Source organism: Panicum hallii, chromosome 6 (genome assembly GCF_002211085.1).
Source record: "Panicum hallii strain FIL2 chromosome 6, PHallii_v3.1, whole genome shotgun sequence".
Lineage (NCBI taxonomy): Eukaryota > Viridiplantae > Streptophyta > Magnoliopsida > Poales > Poaceae > Panicum > Panicum hallii.
The window spans coordinates 5963713-5984892 of record NC_038047.1 but is presented as its reverse complement, the minus strand read 5'-3'; the positions used below and the strand labels follow the sequence as shown (position 1 = coordinate 5984892).

The following is a 21180-nucleotide window of genomic DNA, read 5'->3' as shown; positions in this document are numbered from 1 at the left end:
CTCTAATCAAAATACTGGATATATGGTAATCACATGTCATTACATTAATGAAGATTGGAAAGTTTAGAACAGAATCATTAAATTTTCTGTGGTCAAAACACCACATGATGGGTCCGGTATTACAATATTGAGGGCAAACTTTTTAGCATTACACTCGATAATGCGGGTGCTAATAAATCGATGATGGATTTGTTGCAAGAAAATTTGTTAGCAAAATCTATGCTGCATTGCAATGGAGATCTATTTCATGTCCATTGTGCAGCTCATGTCCTTAATCTTATTGTAAAAGATGGTTTGGAAGTGATTGATGGAGTAATCAATGATATAAGAGAGAGCGTGAAGTACATTAAGGGTTCCACATCTAGAAAGGAGAAATTTGAGGAGATAATAGTAGAGATAGGCATAGATTGTTGGAGTCGTCCTACACTAGATGTCCCGACACGTTGGAACTCTACTTGTGATATGTTGGAGTCAGCTTTGCCATTTAGAGAAGCTTTTTATGAGTTAGGAAGGCAGGACCCCAACTACATATACTCCTCGTCACTTGAAGAATGGCAAAGAGCTAAAGTGGTCTGCAATTTGTTAAAGATATTCAAGAAAGCGACCAATGTTATTTCTGGTTCAAAATACCCCACCTCTAATCTTTATTTTCATGAATTGTGGAGTGTGAAAGAAGTACTGGACAAGGAATCATCAAGTCAAAACCCAATTATTGCATCTATGGTGACAGAAATGAAGACAAAGTTTGAGAAATATTGGAAAATCTCATACTTATCAAATTGCATACCAGTTATACTTGATCCTCGATTCAAGTTTGGATTTGTTGAGTTTTGCTTAAACAAGGCTTTTGGAGACACATCTAGTGTTCGCATTGATAAAGTAGATAAAGCTATAAGAAGTTTGTACAATGGATACTCATCTGAAATGGGAGAGTCCTTTAATTGTTCTGCTCAAGGAGGTGAAATTGCAAAATCAGAAAAATTTCACTCGTGGTCCGACTGGAGTCAACACATGAGTTATCGGAGTAATCAAGTCATGGGAGAACTTGATAGATACTATCGTGATGATTTATTCCCGTGTGACGATGATAGCTTTGATATTTTACACCGGTGGAAGATGCATGCACCAAAATATCCCATTCTAGCTTGTATGGCCCGTGATGTATTGGCTGTTACAGCATCTACTGTTGCAGCTGGGTCTGCATCCAGTACGAGTGGCCGAATCGCCGAATCGTCACTGACCATAGGACTAGGCTATCAGGCAACATTGTCAAAGCTTTGATTTGTTTCCAAGAGTGGCTTAGAGAAGCAGGTAATATGTTACTATTTTTCATTTTTTTAGCATTGGTTTATTTACTTGAATCATAAAAATACATACTAACTTTTCTTTTTTGCGGGTGCATCTTACTTGGACATCATAAGGATTGACAGCTTGAGTGATATTATTGAAGAAGCTGGAGCTGCATGATCACTAGAAATTCAAGGTCTGTCTCTGTCCTACTTATGTACGGTGATTGCCCTGCTATCAGATTGACTGTATTGGGTGATGATCATTATGTGACCTATATATTGTTGGTTGTCTCTTAGAGAAACCCCGCCCACCATTATGTGTTTGTGCATTGAAAGCACACGAATTTATCTTTATAACATCCCTGTCTGAAAGTTTCCATTGCTCTGTCTTTGTCTTGGCCTTTCCTTCACTTTCAGAAACACTTAGCATAGTTTGCAGCAGTATTTTGAATAATATAGGCTAATATCTCTGTTGATCTCCCGACCAAACCCATAGGAGAGTTACAACACTAACCATTATTTCTGGATTCATATCTATAATGGTATATCATTATTTCTGGATTCATATCTGTGATGGTATATGAAATTAAATAACAAGCAGTGATTATATTCCATATTTGAATGTTTGAACCTCATGATAAATGTTATTGTACTTGCAGGAGGGAGTCCATGCTGCTTTTATTTATGAATAAACAAATTTCTTCTCCCTAAAGCACAGTTTGCAGCAGTATTTTGGATAATATAGGCTTTTGCCTTGCCAGTTTAATCCCTTGTAAAGTTTTGTCGTTCAAGCTTATTAGACGAATGAGATGTAGATATGCAGCAGCTATTCGACTCGCAGATCTCGGCAGGCGTCTGCACGCCTGCTTGATTTATACCGCAAAAACCCGACAGGAGATCGCAGGTTCCTCACATACGTTGACGGGCTCCTACAGAACGATTAATTAGTGCTTGCAGGTGATGCGGGTGGCCCTGCAGGCGTCTACAAATGGACCCGCATGCATCCTTAAGGATCAGCCATTTGCTATTTGCACCCTAGAGGACTAGAGGTTGCGGCGGCGACGGCGAGACTGGGGAATATAGGCTTGGAAGTCGGAACGAAACCAATGGCTCAAGAGAGGTTGGTCTGGCGGTGGGGCCAGGGGGTCAGAGGGTTTTGGCACGAGGAAGGCCAAGCGATGGAGCCTAATATTGTCCCGCCGCCCTGTGTCGCAGCAGAGTTGGCACCAAATCTTTCCAATTTCAACTCCACCGATGCGACGGCACAAGAAAGGGTGCGGCGGAAATACGGATCAGGGCCGGCGGCCAATAGTCTGAACTCTGAACTCCGAACTCTCCCTCTCCTTGCTTAATAGTAGTATCCCTCTGATCAGGATACCATGACAGATCCTTGGAAATACCTTGAAAATTTAAGCCGAGAACCATGTGGCTGTCAACAGAAACTTCAGCTGAACACTGGCTGGATAGAAACAGAGAGCACTTGGTGTCACCTGAAAAATCTGCAAGGTGCACCTATCAGAGTGATTGAGTAGCAAGAGCAACTGTTGCTGCAACACTGCAGAGTGGGGACAGGGTCACCTTGAGCAGGAGGAACATTCACACTTTCAATCAATTGACAGGTATACAAATATGATAAGTGCTCGTTGACATGAATGGGCGGCACAATGGGTGGTATCTCTGGCCAATTCCGGTAGAAATCATTGGCGTCGCACTCACACTTGGTATGCATGCTACTATCTACCATTCTTCTCTTCTCTATATATAGGAGACCCTGTATACTTCCTAATAAAAGAGGACCATGCTCATATACATCGATCAGTTTCAGTATCTTGCTCGTTCTTGGTCTCTTCAGATGAGCCCCTTGCCGTCGTCGTCGTCCTCGGACGCGGCCTCGCCGGAGGCGGCCTCACCTGAGCCGCCCGCACCGCCGGAGTTGTACCACCTCGCGCACAGCAGGTAGCAGAAGAAGTTGAGCACGCTGAGCGCGGCGAGCACCCAGTAGAAGAGGTCCAGCCTGTCCCTGTCGAGGTCGTTGTCGCCGAGCCAGCCGCGCCGGCCGCCCCTCGCCGTGGCCCGGTTCACCAGCGAGACCAGCACAGAGCTGAGGAAGAACCCGAAGGAGAAGGAGCAGTAGAAGAGCGCCATGAAGAAGGCCTGCATCGTGCCAGCGGCCGCCTGCTTGTAGAAGAACTCCATGAGCCCCACGTTGGTGAACAGCTCCGACACGCCGAAGACGAGGAACTGCGGCACGAGCCAGAACACGGACAGCCTCCCGCCGCCGGACGCGGCGGCGTCCCGGCGCCGGCGCTCGACGAGCGCGGCGGCGGCCATGGAGAGCGCGACCACGCAGAGGCCCACGCCGATGCGCTGGAGCGGGGTGATCCCGGACCGGGTGCCCGTGAGCCGACGCAGCAGCGGGACGAGGAGGAGCTCGTAGGCCGGGACGAGCGCGAGGAGCATGGCGTAGGGGATGGCCTGTAGCGACGCCGGCGGGATGGCGAAGGAGGAGGAGGAGCCCGGCGCCAGCCTGGTGTCCATGGCGCTGCCCTGCTGCACCGAGAAGGTCTGCAGCTGCGCCAGCACGGTGTTGAAGACGATGGTGCACGCCACGATGGGCAGCACGGCGAGGAGCGTCTTTGCCTGCTGCACCTCCGCCGCCGTGCAGAGCCGCCACGGGCTCTCCGGCTCCGTATCCGGCTCCGGCGCGATCCTGATGCACGCCTTGTCCAAGAACCTGTGTCGAAGTTTCAGATTTTTTCCTTGTCAGACTGAAGACTCTGAACTCTGAATGAAGTACCTGAATGTGAATGGCGTATGAGAAGCTGACCTGAATTTATTGGCGTGACGGAAGTTGTCGTCGACGGTCGCCGCCGGATCACCGGCTCCGCCGTTGGCAGGGTTGGAAGAGCCAGAAGGGCAGATTTGCTTCCTCTTGGTGAATGCAGCAACAAAAACCTGACAAAATTTGCACAGTTGAGTGTTCAGCAACCTTGTCAAGTACAAGTAGTATGAGTACACGACTTGCTGAAACTTTTGCACAGCTCAACTTCAAATTTTGCAAAATTAAAATGTATTAAGAGAAAATGTACACGAATTTAAAAGTTTGTTTGAATTTTCTTTTTCTTTTTTGGAAATGGACTGTTTGAAGTTCAGCTCACCCTTGCAATCGGAGTGAAGATACTGCCCCGTGGCGGCTTGTTCCGGTAGAACACCACGCCGGAGACCAGGCTGATGAGCCCGGCCCCCAGAGCGGCGGCGGCCAGGCCGAACCCGACGTCCATCCCGTAGCGCGTCTGCGCCCAGACCATCGCCGTCAGCGCGACGAGCTCGCCGGCGCAGAAGCCGAAGTAGGACAGGTTGAAGTAGGTCGGCAGCCTCTTGGCGTCCTTGTCCGCCGCGCCGGCGAACTGGTCGGCGCCGTACGCGGTCATGTTGGGCATGACGCAGCCGCTGCCGAGCGCCACCAGGTAGAGCGCCACGAAGAAGATGGTGGCCTTGAAGCCGCTGGCCCGCTCGCAGCTGCCGACCATGGTGAGCATGTTGCACGGCGCTGACTTGAGCTGTGGTAGATGTGCTTGCACCGACAGTAATATCAAGCCCTGGTAAAACAAAATTAAAATTTTCGATACAATTTTTAGATAATGTTCTCCTTCCATTTTTATAAAAGTCATATTTCGTTTGGATAAGGCTTAGAACAATAATTACTTTATTAACATTTTATTTATGTTATACAAAATATTCTTACAAGAAAATATTTACTGACAGAAGTATAATGACATTAACATTGTGTCACAGAATTATGTATTGTTTCGCAAAAAAAAAGTTATGTATTAATAAAATAATTATGTACAGAAAATATACTTACAAGAAAATATTTACTGACAGAAGTATTATGCCTTAAGCAAATTGTTATGGACTAACTGTTATTAACTAATACTTCCTTTGATCACAAATACAAATCCATTTAGGTTTGTCCAAAGTTAATTTTTTAGTGTACATAGAAAAATATATTCTCTTCATTGAACAGAGTTATATATTAATAAAAGTATTTCTAATGAGTTTATGTACTGTTAAAAAAATCACTTAATCTTATGTTGTCAATCAATATAAAATTTAGATACTGATAATCAAAATTGTAAAAGTGTGATTAAATCAAAATCTAGATGAGCATATATTTACAGTCCGAGAAAGCCTTGTCAACTTTTCTCTGTCTCCTTAATGAAATGCTTGCCAAGGCCAGTTCTCGAAAAAAAAAATGTTTCTCTATGTAGGAGCAGTGGTGACATGGATCAGCGTCAGCCTGAAGCTCAGTCCAAGCACTACAGCACAGCTTACATGCTCCTAGCTAGTAACACTACAGCTCTATGTAATATGAGCACACATGCAAGAGAAATAAATCAGAATGTCCAGTGCAGCCACGCACAGGCATGTGTCTCTCCTTTTCTTTTGAGTCAATCAGGAAGAGGCTTGACTATTTTAACAAATAAAGTAGGAGGAAAAAATAAAATATAAATTCCACGCCTTAGCTTGGTCCAGGAACTTAGTGGTACAAGCTTTGGCCCCAGCAATGAGAACTGCTCAATCATAGGGCAGGATAATTCATGAAAAAATGCAGTAGAAAAAGAAAAAACTCAAGCATCTACCCCATGGAATCAATGATACAAGCCTTCTTCATTTGGTCCCAGCAATTAAACCTCCTCAATAATATACAGCATGAGAGCTGTCTGATTATATACCCATAAAGTAGGGGGGAAAAGGAGATAAAATTAAAAAGAAAAGGTAAGCGGCCTCAGGGCGCGCGACACAATGATACGGGCCTTGGCCCCAGCAATGAAAACTCAGTGCCATCCCCCAGATCAATCAGAAGCCACCAAACACACAGGTCACAATACTTTTTCCAGTGAGTCGTCACCAGGTGCATGCATGGACCAGCGGCTAGCAGGGCTCGTGAATCCCAATGCTCGTGTCCGGAATCCTTTTGAGAAAAATTTCAACTTGGAAGACCGATCGGCTTTGGGGCCGACGGATCCGAAGCCCCAAAACTGCTGAACCGCGCCCAGAGTGTGTGTGGGTATCCAAAGCCCAGACTTTTGCTTTTTTTATTTTTTTAGTTTCACGAGCTTTGGTCGTCGCCATGCCGGGTGATGGTGACTGGCGCCCTTTCCGGCCCATCCATCCATGGCGACGACCCTACCATGTTCCGGTGCCCAGTTCATCTCCCTTGACAAGGCCGGAGACCCGGGTCAAAAACAATGGAGGAAAAGGAAACACTAGCTGGCCGGCTGGTCCTCCTTGAAAGCGAGCAGCTGCTATCTGTCTAGCTAGCTAGTGAATGGGATGTAGAGTAGAAGGGGATCGATCAACCAATGAGCCAATCATTGGGCATCGATCTGATGCAGCAGCAGCAGCAGATGATCGAAGCACGTACCGCGAGCTCGACGGCGCCGAAGGCGAGGAGCGTCCAGAAGCAGCCGGCGTAGGAGTCGGAGAGGAAGCCGCCGAGCGGGGAGAGGATGAAGACGGTGCCGACGAAGTTGGTCACCACGTTGGCCGCCTGCGATAGCGGGAAGTGGAGCTCGCCGAAGACGTAGGTGATCAGGTTGCTCCCCACCGCCGCCAGCGCCATCGTCTGCGCCGCCTGGAACACTGCAATGCAACACCCACCCGCCAAACAATCAGGCACGACCGCCATTGCCGGCCCCTTCAGAGCTTCGTCCTTCCAGTACTAGTTCTACTACGAATCAATGTGCACGGATGAGAGGAGGCGGCGGCGTACCTAGGACGAAGACGGCGGCGCGCATGCCGCCGTGCCGGCGCGGGCGGCACGGGCGGCCGCGCCAGTCCACGGAGGCCCCGGCCGCCGGGGAGCTCTCCACATCCATGGCCGATGTACTCTCCCCCTCTATCTCTCACACACTCTCCCGCGCAGGAGTTGACTAGGAGGCACTGCACTCGAAGCTGGCGAGTCGGTCCAGCTCCAGCAGAAGTGGATGGGCAAGCTGCAAGCAATGAAGCTAAGCTTAGTGGTCAAGTCAGCAAGCTGGCAGTGGCAGGGGTTATATATATATATATATATATAAAAAAATATAAGTATGCGAGAAGAGCCGAGGCGGCGTGTGGCTGAGTTCCTTCTCGGTTACACATTGGCCGGCCGGCTGGGTTGGAACGCACGTCACGTGCGCACACTGCACGCAGCGACCGGTAGCAGTTGGGCACGGCGCGGCGTGTTTGTCTTCCTCTTGCGGCCTCGCCGGTCGCCTCCATCTAATCTGAACTCTGAAACAGATCAGGCATCGGGAATTGGTGCTGACCAACTGGTGAACATAGTGTTCCCTGACAGCCTGACTTGCATTCTTTTTCCAATGGAAACGCTGTTGGAGCTGGTAAGTCCTCATCTCTCTCTCTCTCTCTCTCTCTCTCTCTCTCTCTCTCTCTCTCTCTCTCTCTCTCTCTCTCTCTCTCTCTCTCTCTCTCTCTCTCTCTCAATTTATTTACTTTCTACAAGTTCTTGCATCTTCCTACGACAAGGCAAATACATTTGCTGCTGTTTGCCAGTTTCCCGTTCTTTTTATCCGGGAACATGGAGACGATGGGTTCAAGACGGCTAAATTCAGCTGCCAGAGATGTCAAAAAAAAAACTTTACTCCCTCCAGTCTCTGGATAACTTTTCTTTGGATGCGTCTGGTCAACAAATGTCAGTTTTGACATTCAATAAATTTTTACATAGTATAGGTTAACTTTTTAAAATGGTATATATAGCTAGATTCTTTTATAGTGGTTTCGATATAGTACGCGCTTGATATATATTTTTTGATTGTGCTTAAAAACATATACTATTAATTAGTGCAAAACAATGTCAAATTAGTATCTTTGTGCTTGTCGCGGTTTGAAACGACAATTATTTGAGGGAGTATGCTACATCTTATTCCTAATAAATATCTAGTATGCTATAGCTGTTTCCTAAATATCCACTAGCAGCATTTTTCGGAACTGGACAATAGTTTTGAAGCTTAAACATTATTCCAAAATTACTAGAGCATTTTCTAGACCTTCGACATACTTTAAACTAGCTTCAAATTTTTAGTGAGTATTCTATTTACTCTTGTTCTGTCAGGGGCTTTCCTGCGAGGCACTGGCTCCTAGCTCCATGTTAATAGATCTGGCGTTTATGTGCCATGTAAAGTGGTTCAAGTTTCTATCTTTAGTATAAAACACAAACAGGATCCCTTAGCCATACCTCAAGACATCATCTGTGTGTAGCCATGTCTCAAGCTCCACGGATTCTTACATGGAGCTGTGCTGCCCTGAGATCCTTACATCTTTCGCTCTTTGGCCAATTAGCATTTTGAAGAATGGTTGTTCCTATTCAAAGAATGAAAGCAGCTCAACTCAAAGATGAAGAGGGTTGTGCATGACCATTACATCAACGAACGCTTGCACCTTGACCATATGTTACTTAAACTTGTGACATTGTGCTTCGCTGTTCTTATGCTGCTAAGCATGCACAATTAACATGTCGTTTTCAAAATATTCTTGCACAGCGTTCTTAATTATTTAATAGCTTATATAATGTCACAGTCCGAGTGATCGCGTACATATATATAGCTGCTGGGACGTTTGATTACAAGATTATACTCCAACAATGTATCTCGGTATTGTTTAATGAATGAACTTGTACTAATGAAGGACTTGTGTAGCGTCCAAATTCAGTTAGTAGATAGGACAAGTAGGAAGATTCAATGAACTTCTATAACACAACAACTTCATCTAAAATTGACCACGCTACCTATAGCGTATGAATTGCCGGCAACTTGAACCGATAATCACTTAGTATAAATTCAAAATGATTCGATTTTTTAAACTAACCGGATATGAGAGCTACCAATTATATCAAAAAAAAGAGTGTACCCAGATTGGATACTACAGCAATGCGATGAAGATAAAATCTAGCCGGTTGGTTTGGACTATCAACATGAGTCGCAGCACGCATACTCAACAATACATGCCGAACTCAACAAGTGGGTAAGCTAAGCGATTCGATTGAACCAGCAGTCAAGCAGTGCATCTAAAACTGGACCAATGTGTCAGAAAATAAAAAGATGGATGAGCGAGTAAGCTTTGATCAGGTCAGCAGCCCTACCATGGACTATTAGGAGCCGGGCTCGAGGCAGCACGTGGTTGAGCCCGCATACGATGCCTGTTCGTCTTCGGGCCTTCCCTCCCCTATAGTCTGAGCTCTGAGAAATGATTTAGAGGCTTGGTCCAAATATTGTTCTCTCTCTCACTGCCGGAGAAAGGCACATCAGTGCCGGTCAGAGGGAAATTTATTGCCGGTCCCCCTGACCGGCACTAAATGGCCGGCACTAACGTGACAGTCGTTAGTGCCGGCTATATTGACCGGTACTAAACGGCGCGTGTTAGTGCCGGTCCGTATCTCCAGCCGGCACTAACGTGCCCGACCCGGCCCGGCTCCTAGCAGCAAGGTTAGTGCCGGCTGGTATAACTGGCCGGCACTAAATCTTTTTTCTTATTTACCTTTTGTTTTTCATTTTTATACGTATGGCTATGCGTATTTGTACCGTATGCGACTACATAATCGTACTTTTTGCATTGTACTGTAATATTAGGACAGCATATTACACTAATATTATATATATATTCATCATGTATGGAACACTTAGGAGTTTAAAAGTACTTGAGATATTACAAATTAGTAAGAACATCAACTATAGTAATTTGTCAAATTCCCCGTCGTCGGATCTTTTTCGGCGACACTTGTACGGACATCGCCATAAAATTCGCCCTTAGGATTTATGACTTCATCGAGCAGGAATCCGCAAATAGCTTCTTGAATTGCCCTGATCCGAGCTATTTCAATGAGTTCTTCTTTCATCCGCCAATGCTGTCACATTTTTCAAAAAAACATGAGAATAAAAGATAATGAATTAAAATGATGAGCAGATGTGATTGTGCTCACGTACATTGAATGCCTCCAATGTCATTTGCCCTTTTTCACTTGCAAAAGTGTTGATCCACTCGCATACGTAGTATCCACATAAGTTGTTTCCTTGTCCCTGTCTCCAACACTATGGACAAATGTGGGTTAAGATATAGAATTTTTCTGATGTTTATTGCGAATGACATTAGTAGCGAGAGTATATTCATACCGGAAAATCAGTCACCCAACAAAGAGGCTCGATTTCACCTATGGGCAAGCCTATGTGTTTGCGGAGGTAGCGATGCCATGCAGTATTTACCACCTCGATGAGATCTTGGTACTTTGATTTATCTTGCCTTAACGAGTCGTACACCAAGACCTTGTGCTCCTCAATCCGAATACAAAGCAATATCCAATGAAAGCTGTGCATATACATACGCATAACCAATTAATGTTGATTAAAATAGTTATTAAATAGTATTATTAATACGAAGGGATTGAAAACAAGAGGCTAACAAAGAATGACTCACTGATGGTTGTATGGCAAGAGAATGAAGGGACACATGCTATTCTTACGCAACCCCCTGTATATAATATTGACTATTTCTTCAGGGTTTTGCTCTACCGTTTTCTCGTGTATAATATCGGGGTCGAAGAACCCGACGTTATGGAAGTTCTTTTTTCGGCAAATTTGAATTTTTGACCTACGGGACACAAGAAAAACGGGGATCGGTCAACACACAAGGCTAAAAATAATGAAACGAGAGACAATACTCACATGCACCATACACTCAGGAGGGACTTGTCAAGGGCATCTTGATGGTATAAATCATAAAGTGCTTCAAACTCGATATATACTTCACCTGCCCCCCGCCAGAAATGCTCATCTTTAATCCGGGCTGGGAACATCTCTAATTGATTAGCTTTAGATTGCACGGCATACCATTTGTGTAACTCGGCCATTCTCGTTGGTAGGAATGGTAGTAACTCTGGCCATATCAAAGGTTCACCAAGTACAAACTTTTTCCTGCCGCGGGCATCCTGTAGGGCCTCCCCAAGCAATTGAGCCCTTGTTAGATCAGTTTGCAATATCATCCCAGCCATGGTCAACGGATCTCTTGATTCATCAGGACATTCTTCACGCGGCACTATCAACGAAGCGATCGATTGTTTGGACTGCTCTCCGAGCTGGGGAACGGTCTTTGCATTGATCCATCGATTCTTGGGGTTGTTGTAGCACTTTCTGATCTGCCGATCATAATCCGACTCCCTTTCTTTCTCCTTGGTGGGATCTTTAATGAAGTGTTTAACGAAGTGTGCCTTCGCAACCGGATCTATTTCTGGCTTCTTGTTCGCAGCCTCCCTCAGTAGCTTGCACTTCAGCAAGAAGGTTTCAAACGATTCTTCTGCCTCTTTCTCTTCTGGAGCCTTCGCTTTCTTCTTTCTTTGCTGCTTATGAGATGGCTGGACCGAAGGTACCGTGTATGCCTTCTGTCGCTGACTCTGATTCTGTTGTGCGGCTGGTGATGATGCCGAAATTGGCTCGCTTTGTGCGGCTGGTGATGGCGGATCCATGCTGGGGTCCCGTGCAGGCGGTGGAGAAGGTGGGCCAACACTAGGATTCCTGTCATCAGGTGGCGTTGGTGATCTTTGCCTTGAGCACCGAGCGGAATCTGTGGCTGCTTGCACCAATCTTATGTCGCGCTTTGGCCACGCAATCCATGTGTTTACGGCATGTTGTAGTTCTGTTTCTTCAGGACCTATAGGGATCGGGAGGTCCAAGTCTTCCTAGCGTTCTTCAGTAATTCGGTCAACAAAGACTCTGGCGAATCCTTCAGGAATTGGCTGGCAATGTATTGTCCTGCCTTCTTCTTGGACTTCCGCATAACCCTCAGCACAAACTTTGAGCTTTTTCCCATAAAGAACCAGAAGCTCACACTGGGTCCTAACGTCAATGTCGTCGATGGGGTCCCTCGTCCTGTCGGCACCCAAAGCAGGGTGCTCTGTGGAAGCAACACTGCTACGACGCTGAGAAGGGGTGCTGAACTCCACATTGGCAGCTGGTTGGTCCGAGCGTTGCCCAACTGCTGCCTCAAGTGACATTATCCGGTTTTCTAGGCTACAGATCTTCTCTGCCACTACTGCCTTGCTTCTGCATCGGCTTCGGTAGGTTTCGAGATCTCCGGAAAAGCCATATTTCCACGGAACTACGCCCATGCCTCGGGTCCGTCCAGTGTGTTCCGCATTCCCAAGAGCGTAAGTCAGCTCGTCATTCTCTCTGTTGGGCTGGAAGGTTCCTTCTTCCGTACGCCTCATTGCCTCGTCAAGTCTTTGGGCAGCCTCTCTTAGTACGTCGCTAGTCACAAACATTCCAGTGTCGGGGTCCAGTGTGCCTCCATGAGCATAGAAGTAATATCTTGCTTGTTTGGGCCAACTCAAGGTCTGCGGTACGATTCCTTTTGCAATTAAATTATTTTCCATCTTTTCCCATTTCGGAACAGCAACCTTATAACCTCCAGGCCCAAGTCTATGGAAGTTTGTTTTTTTGCTAGCATTCATTTTGCCTTGAATCGAGGCTGCCATGCTGTCAGCACTGTGCTTGTAATTCACGAATTCATTCCACCACTCTCGTTGCTTCTTCCAGACTTTATCAAAATCTGGTGTGAGGCCCTTGTTGACAAAGTTTGCCACCAATTTTTTCTTGAACGAGCCGAACTGAATTGCCATCTTCTTAAATGCCCAACCCTTTACTTTGTCAGCTTTGCCCGGGGGAAAGTTGAAGTGCAACAACACCTCTTTCCATAACAAATCTTTCTCTGAATCTGGCACGATATCTTCAGGTCGATCAGAGACTTTATTTCTCTTCCAAAGCTTGTACTTTATGGGGACGTTCTCCCTAACAAGATATCCCAATTGATTTACAAAGGTCGTCTTAATTTGACCAGGGGCTAGTGGCTCGCCGGTTGCTTCGTTGATCTCCGTGATGGTCGTACATCCTACCATCTTCCTCTTGGAGCCACGTTTCCGTTTAGACTTCGTCGATCCTGATGCCTGAAAGAATCACAAATTTATTAAGCGGGTTGCTAGCAACTAGTGGACGTCGCGGCAGGTATTGACAAAACGTTTATCCTGATGCCTGGAAGAATCACTAAATTTCATACCTCGGCTTCCTCGACATTTTCTTCTTCCTCCCCACTAATATCTTGCTCCTGGTCGCCATGATAATGCAAGTTTAAAAATTGGCTGCCATCGTTCTCATCCTCATGAAACTCTGGAGCTATTTGCCCAGTACTACCACAAATGAGCTCGTGCATTAACTCGTCTTGGTTGTCCGTAGGATCCATTTCCACTACCCGAAACAATAAAAAAACATTAAGTATTTTCTAGTACTAATAAAATGTATGTATTTGCAAGGTTTAAAATGTATGTATTTGCAAGGTTTCAGTCTTAACATTTCGAGGTTCGTACCCGTGCATTGCTACGGGCGATGAAAACAAATTACAGTAATACACAGAGTACAGTGTCACTCTCTTTCTGTGCATCAAGCAACGCCTGTCCTAGCTCGTCAGGTGGCTCCTCTTGTGCAACATTTGCTTCACCCTCGTCCATTGGTTCATCTTGAAAGCCACCTGCTTCATGAACCCATGCCCAATCTGGAAGATTGTTATCACCATCGTCATCTTCTTCATTATCTTCCATCGTAACTCCAACTTCACCGTGCTTAGTCCAAAGGCTATAGTTACTCATGAAACCATTCAAGGCCAGGTGATTCCATAGAGTTTCTCTTTTCCGGAATTCCTTTTTATTTTCGCAAACACTGCATGGACAACACATTAAACCCTTTGGCGACCTATTTGCCATTGCTGGCTTGAGAAAAGAATCTAAACCCTGAATCCACGCCGAGGTGCTCCGGCTTCCGTGCATCCATTGCCGGTCCATCTGTACAAATTAAAAAAAAATCATGCTCATCTGTACTATGAATTTAGAAAAGTCTAAACGACTGATAATTTGAAACGGAACGGAGGGAGTAGCTTTGAGAGTGAAACTGTGAGAAACTGTATTGAAAAGTCAAGAATGAAGTAAACATCATGTTCTTAGTCATGCTTTTACTGCAATGACGCTGAAAGATTGACAGGGGGTAGTACAAAGATAGAATACCAATGGATCAAGGAAGACAGTTCATTTATTAGGAGACAATATAAATTGAGAGGCTTATCTATCAGAAGTTCAGAACATCACTGGTTAAAAGAAAGTTCAAATGCAAATGGATAAGATCTTAAGAGCATAAGAAGAAAACATCAAAATTTTGTTTTTTTGATACAGTCGCTATCAATGCTACGAAGTATACCTGGAGTAGAACTGAAAACTCCCTGAAGAAGATGATACTAGCAATAGCTGCACAGGCCACAAGTCAAACATCATCAAATTACTAGCTAGAAGCCTAAAACTTTTATGGCTTATGAGAATTTGAGTGACAATTTGGTAAGTAAATCTGTACTGAGATATAGCCAAAATCATGATGAATAGTTGACCATCAAAAACATAACATCGTACAATAATTTCAGAGCATGTTTTATTTCAAAAGGTTGAACACTCAGATGCTATGTACCTGACCAATAGTTAATAATTTTGTATTGTGGCATCCAAATAGATCAATAAAGAAATCTCATCCGAACTCAAGGTACCCAGATATCAACAATGTTTTTTTTGTTAACAGTAAAGGAAATGTGGTAGTATAAACTTTAATCCAGTTCAAACCATGATACTAAGGTTAGATATCAAATGGTAGAATGGTAGGTCTGTTTGTACAACAAACAAGAGTAATTCCTAAATCCAACTTGCACAGGAAACTGGAAGTACAAAGTTTTCAAATTTATCAATGTTATGCTTTATCAATATTCTCATTACTACTAAATTAACCTAAAATATTCTCATTTTTCCTCAACCTTAAAATGGGGTAATTGAAATTCATGTAGTACCTAGATTGCCATGTAGTACCTAGATTCCTTACGCTAAAAGTCCAAATGGAATCCTTTACTTGACTAAGCATAACAAAAGGTAACTTTTGGTTATTTCCATTTCTTTGGATGTTGATCAGGCATGCTGTTTGGACATCTCTGGTTTTATAGTGACACATCTCTGCTTCGAAATATATATGAAATTCACGAGCTAGTGTTAACATGATGCGGTTGCCTTATAAAGTGTTGTTTTATTTATCGGACTAAATGACTATTGTCACGAGTTGCAGCTTTATTAGTTCTTGTTCATTTCAGTATTAAGAGCAATTTTGTGTCCCGTGAATTCTTGCTATCAGATACTGGCTGACTACCTGTGTTAAGCATTAGCATTGTTCTATATGTAATTATGTACTGATTGGACACAGTGATCATCGCATGTGTTATGCATTATTCTTCCCTAAAGTTTTGTTCTGAGTATTCATATTCGGTTGTGGAATAAAATCTGCTACTGAAGTTAATAAATCATATAGCACACATTAATTTCAATCTGATAGGTACTCCACCTTGGCACCTTTTATTCAGAGCCATGGTGCCACAAAAATTTTCCTTATATTCACTCTAACTCATTAACCCAGGGTTAAAGCTGTGATAACTACCGGGGACAAGTCCTTCCAATGTTTGTTTCTAACAAACTGAAATCCAAATTTGTCAATTTCTTTGCTGTGCGTATGGCTGTCTTTGTAACCACTTGCATCTATGAACGTTAGATTTGCATAACATCCAACCAAGTGCTGTCTTTATATGTTCAATTACCCCATTTTAGCTGTAGATATTATTTGGCTCACTTTGTTAAAACTGATTTTATTTTCATCATAGATACATCTGGTGAATATTGACGACCACATGAAGTTCAAATTTATCACTATTTTCTTTATCTAGAAAGCATGAAACAAAGAATAAATACCGTGAAAGAAGAGTGGAAGAAGATACTAACCTTTGGTGCACTTGGATGGGTGAAATCCTCACAAATTTGGGGAAAAATGGGCAGCACCTCCCCTGTAACACGCCATGGGAGTGAGAAGAGCTCGGTTGAAGGCTGGGGAAGAAGGAGTGCCAAATGAAATGGAGGGCTGGGTTTGGAGTGGCCGGTATATACGGGGCAAGTTAGTGCCGGCTAGTGGCTTTAGCCGGCACTAAATGTGTACGTTTAGTGCCGGCTAGAGCAGATAGCCGGCACTAACTTGTAATTGACCACGTTAGTGCCGGCTAGATATGCCGACCGGCACTAACGTGCGTTTTGACCGTTCTGGCAGTTGGGGGGATGGCACGTTAGTGCCGGCTGGTATTTCTAGCCGGCACTAACGTGCCCGCCTGACACTGTTGAGGCACGTTAGTGCCGGCTCGTCCTTGACCGGCACTAACGTGCTGGTACCGATAGACCGTTTTCTAGTAGTGTCTATGTTGGTTAAATTTAAAAAGGCATACACTTGTGCATTTTAACATCACCAAATGAAGAATTTCGCCCTGCAGGAAAAAAACGGCAAAACAAATGCCTGAAATAATAATGATGTTTAATCAAGCTTTGATCATGGTTTCTCAATAATCTCCAGTGGCATGTGTCCTGATGCTTAATAAAACTATCTCTATACATTATCTAAACACATGTCCTAAGTCAAACTTGTTTTACTATGACTATTGAGTACATATAAATCCAAATTAACCACGAAAAGTAATTTCATAACAAAAATATGTTCTAAAAAATATATTTTAGTATATATTTGTACTCAAGATGTCGCCTCGTAGATCACATATGGATTTACTAAATTTTTTATATTCATGAGAGGGAGGATAGGTAGTTGCACTATAAGACTATAACCTAATAGTAGAGCTCTGTTTCATCTTTTACTCTACTGATTGCAGAAACCTTTTTTTTGCGCAAAACAAGTAATTGAGAAAACTTTGGTGTCAAAACAAACGGGAGATGCGAAAGGGTCTGTAGCCTAGTGGTTATAAGAGCCTCAGTAGCACCTAAGATCCTGGGTTCGACTCCTCATGGAAGTGAATTTTCTAAGATTTAACGGCGTTGTGCTTTCAGTGGTAAGCGACGTTTCTATCGATAGCGAGACGTATATGATGACTTCATCAATCTCGAGTATTTTTCAAAAAAACAAACGGGAGATAAGTGATCACATCCAGTGACCATTCACAAAACCAGAAGAACCCCAACATGCTGGTGACTAGTCAACCTGGCCCCACCCCACAGATCGACATGTGTTTTGGGCTTTTGGCCGTGGGCTGTGGCACATTCAACCTGGCCCCACCCCAACATTCAACGCTAGGAGGTGTGCCGCCCGGGCCTCCTATCTAGCTTCCATAAGCTAGTTACCGTTACAATTTTAAAATTTATTAAGCCCATTTAGCCTAATCCTTGCAGCCCATTAATCCTCCACCGCGGATGTTATTTAACTTTTTCTTACACTTGATTTAACAATCTGTGAACTCTGTGTCAATATTTTGGATAGACAAGAGGGTCAGATAATTATTTACGGATTGCTCCCCGACCCATCTTATATTTCTCCACGTCTGTACATGCTTTAGAAATTTTCTTACACCCGATTCAACAGTTCGTGAACTCTGATTCATGTTACGAGGATCAGATAATTATTTGTAAATGTTTTGGTGGATGAGATATTTATTTATGGGCTGTGTTTTAACGGATCTGATCAGCATGTAGGCTCAGACACGGCGCGGGGCACGGGCCGTGCCGGCCTGGGCACGAAGCAGCCCATGCCATACCGTGCTTGGGCCGGGCGTAAATTCTGGCCGGCCCACGGGCCGCGTGCCTTATGGACCAGAGTGACCCGTTGGCCTGCCCATCTCTTGTTTTTTGGGTTCTTGCCTGTGACGTGACGTCGTCGCTTCCCCCTAATAAACCTCCGCGCACCACAAAATCCCGCAATCGCCGCCGCCTTCCCGTAACAGCAAACCGTGATGCCATCGAAGCCCTCCTTGTCACGACCCAAAATTTAAAAGCATGAGATTAAAAAAATTAAGCAACATCATCATGAGCATCATTCAAGCATTATGGAGCATCATATGCACTTAATTACATAATGATCATCCAATTTCTTGTGTGAATTATGTGTAAGTTGTGAAGTAAGTTTAAATTTTGCTATGTGACTGTGCCCCCAAAGATTTTATTCAAATACTAGATTTCAAATGATAATTTTTAGATATTTTTCCTCAATTTTTGGATGTCTCTGCCGAGCCATAAAATTCTTGGAAAGTTTGAAATATGCAGTTTTGGATGAATTATTGCGGACAATTTTTGATGCCTTTTTGAGTGTTTGTTGTTGCAATATATTCTTGGTAGTATGATCTTGCTTCAGTAAAAATTTGGTGATTTTTGGAGCCCGGGAAGTATTTTCTTTAGGTGTTTAAATTTAGGCTTTTCATTTTCGGGTAACTCCCTTTCCTCCCGGCCCCACCTGTCTGCCTCCTCCCTCTCTCCTCCGCGCGCCCGGGCCCGCGCGTCAGCGCCTCCCTCCGCGTTCCCCGGCCCTCCGCGCCCGCCCGTTGGGCGCCCGCGCGGTGGCGCACGCCGGCGGCCGCTGGCCCGTCCAGCGTGGCCGCCGCCTCCTCGTCTCCCGCGCTCGCCGCTTCCTCTTCCCCTCCCCACTTCAAATCACGCCGTTCTCCTTCTCCCCTCCAACCCTAGCCCCGCACGCCTCCGCCTCTTCCTCTCCCGGTCCGAGCCGCCGCCACCGCAATCCGCCGCCGCCGCTTCGCCTCCGCTCGATTGGCCGCGCCCGCCACCCCCTCACCCTCCTCGCTCGGTTCCGGCCACCCGCCGCCTCTCCCTCCGTCCGTAGCTCCTTCCCGGCGCTCGCTCTCTCCCGCCGCCGCCGAGGTCCGTCGCGCCGCCGCTCCCCGCCTTGCCCCGCTCGCCCGTGCCGCGGGCGAGCACCGCCGTGGCGCCGTGCTGCTCGCGCGCGCGTCGCCCCGCCCCCGTTCGCCCCCCCCCCTAGCCGCTCCTCCGCTTGCCGGCCGCCGCCGCGTCGCGCCACGCGCGCGCGCGTTCGCGCGCGGGTCGCGCCGTGGGCGCGCGCTGGCCGCGCCCGTGGCGAGTCAAGGCCGCGGCTGGCCTTGACTTCGCCTGGGCCGCGCGCTGGCCGCCTGGGCCCGCCTGTCGGCGCCCAGGGGCGCTAGATTTGGGTGGATCTAGCGCTTGCCACCTCGTTTGCTTTTGTCATTTCATGTAGATTTTTGTAAAATGCATAGGAAATGTTGTAGACCTCCAAAAATTGTGAAATTTGTTTTGTTTGACTCCTCTGTAATAGATCTACTTAGATAAATTAATGTTATGCATGTTAGAATCTTGTACCTTGAGTTATAGTTTATCCTTACTAAATCAAGTTAATTGTTAATCTTATTTTTGTGGTGCTCTAAAAATGTCAAACTAAATACTGTTGTGTTCCTTGTGAAATGCTTTATCTCATGGTCCAGCTTGTACTGTTTGATATTTTTAATGCGTTTTTGGTTTTGCTGCCTGCAAGCTTGTAAAATGAATAACTTTTTATAGAAAACTGATAAAATGATAAAACCACTTCTATTACTTTTGTTATCATGTCCTCTATCTCCAGTAATTATTTGAGAACTTCTAGAGATGCTTTGAGTATCTTTTAAGATTTAACTTGAGTTTAGCTGCTGAAAATTGTAAATATCATAAGTAATTCTACAAATATGTTTTTGATGCAAACTCAACTCTCATGAGTTTATTTTGAGATCCTCTGGGTGCAGAAATTAAATCATGATTTATTCTTGCTATTTTGTTGCATGAGCAAGTTCGCCTTCGGGCTTAGAATTTAATTGAGTGATCGAGCTTCATGTACGTTGTTTGCGTGCCTCCTTGTGTTGAGTGTTATTTCATTTCCATTCCACATCATGCCATCTCATTTCATGTCATCGGCATCATTCTAATGCACACATCTCATTCATGCATTTTAGTGACCGAGACGCCAGAGGACGCACCCGTTGAGCCTACCGAGTTCGTTGAGACCGAGCCGGGAGCCGAGTGTGTGGTTGAGCAAGAAGAGAACCAAGGCAAGCAGCTAAGCATGATTCCTTGACCTATTTAACTTGCTTAAATTTAGTTATTTCACTTGGGGTATCTATGCTTATATTAAATATTTATCTATTGCATCATCGGTCCTATTTTCATGCAATGCCCTCTCTTGATTTGTTTATCCATGCCCTTGGCACACGTAGCCACTTGCAACTCATTTAAACTAAATGCTTAGTCGTGTCTAGGGTTGGTAGATATCTTGTAGGGAAATTTGGAATAGGATCACTTGTTTCACCCACTTTGTGTTATCTTAAACATGTTGTCCGGTGTCGGAATGTTGGTTTGGATCGGTCTAGTTGGAAGTGTGGTTTTGGTTCGAGCGGAAGGTAGGGCCTAGAGAAAGGAGTCTCGGAGGTTTAGTCCGCTTGAACCGATTAAGGACCGTCCGTGGATGACCTTGGAAATTGAGCACTTATCGTACTACCACATATCCATTCATGGGGTGGATAAGCCGAATACCCTCTAGTTCTAATCGTTGATGCACGGTCCTTGATGCGTGGCCGTGGGGCTTTGTAGAGAGGCTTAGGGATGTCCCCGGTGGACCTAGGTAACTCTCCGCGCAAGTTAGGCGTGATGTTCAACGGTTATAACTTGTCGGGAATGGTTGATGCGAGTACCCCCTCACCCAACGTGATCGGTTGGGCGAGTCGCATGGTCCTTGTGTCGTGTGGGTAAAGTTGTACACCCTTGCAAGGTTAATGAATCAATTCGAATTGCCGCGCTCTCGGTTATGAGCAAGCTCTTTATCCTACGAAATCTTCGTAGAAGTTGTGGTCAAGTGGTTGGATGCACGTTCCCTCTTGGTGATACTTAGGAATTGAGTTATCTAATCAACTAAAATTTGAGGTGGGTTGGGCAAGATAATTAAAA

At 45.1% G+C, this 21180-nt stretch overlaps 1 protein-coding gene across 1 annotated transcript; it reads right to left on the bottom strand.

Moving 5' to 3' along the window:
- Positions 1-2891: 2891 nt before the first annotated feature.
- LOC112897525 (protein NRT1/ PTR FAMILY 4.3-like) lies at positions 2892-7303 on the bottom strand. The gene is made up of 5 exons (XM_025965835.1): positions 7066-7303; positions 6718-6935; positions 4448-4888; positions 4117-4244; positions 2892-4023 (listed from the first exon to the last, which is right to left on the bottom strand). Exons 1-5 carry the CDS (start codon positions 7169-7171, stop codon positions 3138-3140), a joined length of 1779 nt encoding a protein of 592 aa, XP_025821620.1. The 5' UTR covers positions 7172-7303; the 3' UTR covers positions 2892-3137.
- Positions 7304-21180: the final 13877 nt, after the last annotated feature.

What these genes read in the sequence shown, in the direction of transcription:
- LOC112897525 (XM_025965835.1), bottom strand. Translation starts at nt 7,171, where the DNA reads ATGGATGTGGAGAGCTCCCCGGCGGCCGGGGCCTCCGTGGACTGGCGC. An exon ending in TCTTCACTCCGATTGCAAGG is followed by an intron (nt 4,245 to 4,447) that starts GTGAGCTGAACT and finishes AAATTTTGTCAG; the next exon opens with GTTTTTGTTGCTGCATTCAC. An exon ending in CGTCACGCCAATAAATTCAG is followed by an intron (nt 4,024 to 4,116) that starts GTCAGCTTCTCA and finishes ACTTCGACACAG; the next exon opens with GTTCTTGGACAAGGCGTGCA.